We start from the raw sequence: 4,938 nt of genomic DNA on the forward strand, positions 1-4,938 counted from the left end.
CAGCTGGGATGTCTTCTCCTTTCCCTTCCCAGCTGGGATGTCTACTCCTGGCTGACGGGCTCCGCTCCCCATCATGTTCCTGATGTGACCGAAGCCATAAATCATAACGGGACCTCTGCTCAGCGTTTGGGTCTCTGCTGCTGGAAAATCTTGAGAAAAGGGGAAAAAAGATGAACGGAGGTAAAGCGTGAGCGGGTCATAGAACGGTTTGGGTGGGAAGGGACCTTAAAGATCATCGAGTGCCACCCCCTGCCATGGGCAGGGACACCTCCCACCAGCCCAGGTTGCCCAAAGCCTCATCCAGCCTGGCCTTGAACCCCTCCAGGGATGGGGCATCCACAGCTTCTCTGGGCACCCTGGGCCACTGCCTCACGCCCCGCACAGGAAAACATTTAATCCCAATGTTTCCTCCTGTTGGGTTTCTGGACTGGAACGCTGTGCTGCGGTGCTGGCACGAGGGGGTTTTGCTGTCCTGAGGTTTTTTGTGCATCTGACAGCTCCAGGAACGGGCACAGAGCCACTCTGAGTTTTGCCAGGACCGTGTGCTTGGGGTGTGTCGATGATTTGTGCTCTTTAATCCAACAAAACTTTTCCATTTTAAGTGAAAAAAATACAATTTTGAAGTAGAATCTTAGAACAGAATAATTTACCTTCAAAAAACCCTTGAGTCTAACCCTAAACCTCCCCCCACCAAGCCCACCACTAAACCGTGTCCCCAAGTGCCACAGGACCTTCTTGTGTTATTTTTTTTTCTTCTTCTTGCCTCATTTGCCTTGTTTTGAGGAAGGTGGGATGCTAGAACACAGCCTCCCCTTAGCGCTGCTCCGTTGAGCTGATGTGGATGAAAAGGAGGACGTAGCACGATGACGCAAACTGACCCTTGGATCCTCCTCTGCCGGGTCCATCAATTATTTTCGTGGCTGCCACGAACACGTTAGAGGCGTTAATCCTCCGCAGCACAGCGCAGAAATAAAGAAAAAGTGAAACCGCTCGAGCGATGTTTGCTGATAATTCTCTTTGGGTTTCTCGTGAGTGTTTTTGGTAGAAGCAAGTTGCCCTGTTTGTATTTTTTTTTTCTGCTGGCCCGTCCCCGTAGGAAAGAGAAGAGCTGGTGCAGATTGCAAGTAAGGGTTTTTTTTTTTAATAATTCTTAGGATCTTTTTTTTTTTGCGGCTTCTTAATCGTCCTTCTCGTGGGGAAGAGCTGTGCTGCAGGTGGGTCATTGTGTTTCCGCCTTGGTGGAGGAGCCCCGCTTGGATCTCTTGGCAAAAAGCTGGATTTGGTGTGTTTGAATCTTGGCTCTGATGTTCCCCGGGCAAATCTCCCGGGGAAATGGGGCAGTTCCGCCCCCGCATGCTTCCTCAGCATCCTCCTGGTGGTACTCTGCATTTACACGAGTGCTTCCTCTGCATTACGGGATTGGAGAAAGCCACAAAACTTGCACGGATGCTGATTTTACATCATTCTCTTTTGTTCCAAAGCCTCGTACGACGCAGGAGTGGGCACCTGGCAGAGTTGTACAACCTTCTGCTGGGATTTATTTGCAGAAAACTCCTGGATGAAACTCTGGGAGTGTCCTATAAAATATCTGAAAAGAAAATGTGTGTTTGTGCATAAATTGTATATTGTTGTTTGCTAACACTTTGGTTTTGGGGTCTTTTTTTTTCACATGTTGGCGAAGCAGTGAAGCGATTCAAGAAAATGCATCTCACGGCCGACGACTGCGAAGCTCTCGCCCGCAGCGCGGAAGGTTCATCATCCTTGACGCAACCGTTGAGTCAAAGTAGAGGCAATGGAAACAGGGGACTCTACCCCACCCACCGGACAAGGAGACGTCCAGGAGGTACAATGATTGCGGATATCTTTGAAGGGGGAGAGATTTGGGGGAGAAAAATGTTAACAGAGAATCATGGAATGGGTTGGGTTGGAAGGGACCTTAAAGACCATCCAGTTCCACCCCCCTGCCATGGGCAGGGACATGTCCCACTAGCCCAGGTTGCCCAAAGCCTCATCCAGCCTGGCCTTGAACCCCTCCAGGGATGGGGCATCCACAGCTTCTCTGGGCACCCTGGGCCACTGCCTCACCCCCCGCACAGGGAAAATCTTCCTCCCAAGATCTCATCTCCATCTCCCCTTTTTCAGAGCAGCAGCTCTCCTTGAGGAACACCACATCCCCTGCAATTAGCCGCTGTTAATGACGGGACTCTGCTTCTAGATGCTCTTTAGGATGCTTATTAAATAATAACGAGCTGTCTAGCTATATAGGACTGGAAAAAAGTGGTGTTGAGCACTTAATGGATATGAATGATCTTTGACTTCCCTGGAAGTGGGAAATAACAGCTCAAAAGGTGGGTCCTAAAAACGGCAAAGCCTTAGAGGGCGTTTGAGGGTTGATGAGTCTGAACTTATCTGCACACGACAGGGCTCAGGGCTCGAGCCGACGTTGGAATTGCTCATTTATAACGGTGTGGGGTTAAAGGCCCAGCCTCAAAACCTGTGTAACGACACGTATAGGCAAGGAGACAGGTAGAAAGCAAAGGAAAAAAATCCTGAGTTATTCCTGAGCGCCTTGGTCGCTGTGGAAGTTGAGATTTCGGAGCGTTTCGGTGTTTTCCTGGGAGGTTGGGAATCTCTCTGCCCCTTGGCGTGAGAACATCTGCTGTGTGCCAGGACAAAACGCCCGCATCCTCAACTCTGCTCGTAGGCATAATTTTCTTTTCCATTTTCGTATCAGCGATATCTTTGACTATCCCACTTAAAAAAATCTGGTAATCTTAGATGCTGCAGGTTTTAGGGTATTGGACTCAAACCCTAGCAGGGAAACTCTTTTTTTTAAGCGGCGTCTTGCAAGTCAGACCTCTTTGAGCTACGCCTGCGTGAGCATCCAGAAATAAAATGCATGAAAATCCGCAGTAGCCCCTTGTGATATTTTTTTCTTCTCGAGTTGCCTCTTGGAGGATGTTTTGCAGAAGAGGAGACAGACAGGATGAATGCCATTGCTGCTGGGAAGTTTAGTTGTATCGGAGAAAGGAGAGGCTGCTGAGAGCTGTCTCGTGCCAAGTTTCGGTTTCCTTTACAGTCTCCAGCGCTTTTGCCATTGCAACCAGGAAGCATCCAGCTGTTTATCCTCTTAAAGGCATCATTCTCTCTTGTACCCTGCTGGAGGCTCGGTGCTTTGACCTGCTCATGGTGCAGAGCAGTAAACCCTGAAGCTTTTCTGAACTCTCAGCGTGTTTCTCGTTCCCTGGGTTCGTAGAATCACAGAATCACAGGATGGTTTGTGTGGGAAGGGACTTTCAAGATCATCCAGTCCCAATCCCCCAAACCATTCTGTGATTTTATGAACCCAGTGAACGAGAAACACGCTGAGAGTTTAGAAAAGCTGGGTTAAGAACAGTAAATAACTGCTGGGAGCCCAGCCTCAGGTGGAGGCACGCCACGATAACTCAAGTCTCGCTTTTTCTTTCCTTCCTATTGCTGTTTCTTTGTCTGGTGGAAATGTCTCCCGTGAAATTCATTCTGCAGCGGTTTTTGTGTTTCACACACATCTGTGTTACGTAGCTAGGGATTGTTGATCTGAGACATTGTTATGCAGATGGTGTAGAATCACAGAATCATGGAATAGTTTGAGTTGGAAGGTGGTCATCTATGACCATGAAGGTCATCTAGTCCAACCCCCTGCAGTGAGCAGGGACACCTTCCACTAGCCCAGGTATCTTTCTCTAGAAGCTCGTGGAGGTGTCAGACGTACCTTGACAGAGCTCAAATTATGTGGACAGTGCAAATAAATTAAAGTCATTCTGTTGACTTCGGTAGAGAAGCAATATGAAGCAGGATGGTTCACCTGTAGTAAGCTCATACATCTGCGAGGAACTCCGTGGAAATAACCACCACCTTACAAAACCTCTGGTCTCCTCGTTAGCTCAGTTCTAGCTTTGTGCTTGTTTCCATTGACTTCACTCATGCTTACAGGTTGCCCAGAGAAGCTGTGGATGCCCCATCCCTGGAGGGGTTCAAGGCCAGGCTGGATGAGGCTTTGGGCAACCTGGGCTAGTGGGAGGTGTCCCTGCCCATGGCAGGGGGTGGCACTGGATGGGCTTTGAGGTCCCTTCCCACCCAAACCATTCCATGCTGCCGTGATTCCATTCTCTTCCTCTTTCTGCAGGCCAAGGTCAGCAGAAGAACATCACCGATTACTTCAAGATCTCTCAGACACAACAAGTAGGTGCTGGTGGGACGAAGAGTCGAATGAAAGAAGAGGTGCTGGATCCCATCTTCAGTGAACCTGATGATTCCCTCAGCAGTGCCTCCACTGAGATGGAGATGAGCGGTGATTCCTGGTCCTTGCTGGAGGATGAGGACTTTCTACCAGCTTCCAGGATAAGCTCCAAAAAGCAGCCTCTGTCCGCTGCAGCTGTGGGCGTTCACAAGCCAGAGCACGATTTGTGGGGTGAGCCTGAGACGAAACCAGCGGTGGTTCACCCAGAACTCAGCCAGATCAAGCAGGAACTTGATGATATGGAAATCGAACCAGTCCCTGATGCACACTACGGACTCCTGGGGACTCGGAACTGGGAAGTGCCTCGGGGAAGTATCGATGAGCTGCCCGTTGAAGTCCTAAGGCACATCTTTGCTTTCCTACCAGTGATGGATCTGTATCAGAACCTCAGCCTGGTGTGTCGCTGCTGGAGGGAGATAGTCACTGATCCGCTGGTGAGGACTGGGGTGATGTTGGTTGGAGCCTGTCCCTTCTCCTGCTGCCCTGTTCTGTCTTAGTCTTGTGGCTGCAGGTGTTGCTGGAGGAGCATCCACACTGTGTCTGTCTCTCTTGTTCCTTTAAATCCGTTTCATAGAATCCCAGGATGGTTTGGGTGGGAAGGGACCTTAAAGCCCACCCAGTGCCCCCCCCTGCCACGGGCAGGGACACCTCCCACTAGC

The 4,938-nt window shown here is 49.9% G+C and overlaps 1 protein-coding gene across 1 annotated transcript in view; it reads left to right on the top strand.

The window, feature by feature from the left end:
* Positions 1-1,689: 1,689 nt before the first annotated feature.
* The window catches only part of FBXO18 (F-box protein, helicase, 18), a 7,166-nt gene continuing 3,917 nt past the window's right edge, over positions 1,690-4,938 (top strand). The window contains exons 1-2 of the mRNA XM_010086122.1: positions 1,690-1,843; positions 4,166-4,713. Coding sequence (XP_010084424.1) covers positions 1,702-1,843; positions 4,166-4,713 — 690 coding nt within the window. The 5' untranslated portion in view covers positions 1,690-1,701. The remainder of the gene's footprint in view (positions 1,844-4,165; positions 4,714-4,938) is intronic.

The sequence above is a fragment of the Pterocles gutturalis genome, unplaced genomic scaffold, assembly GCF_000699245.1.
Source record: "Pterocles gutturalis isolate BGI_N339 unplaced genomic scaffold, ASM69924v1 scaffold44410, whole genome shotgun sequence".
NCBI lineage: Eukaryota > Metazoa > Chordata > Aves > Pterocliformes > Pteroclidae > Pterocles > Pterocles gutturalis.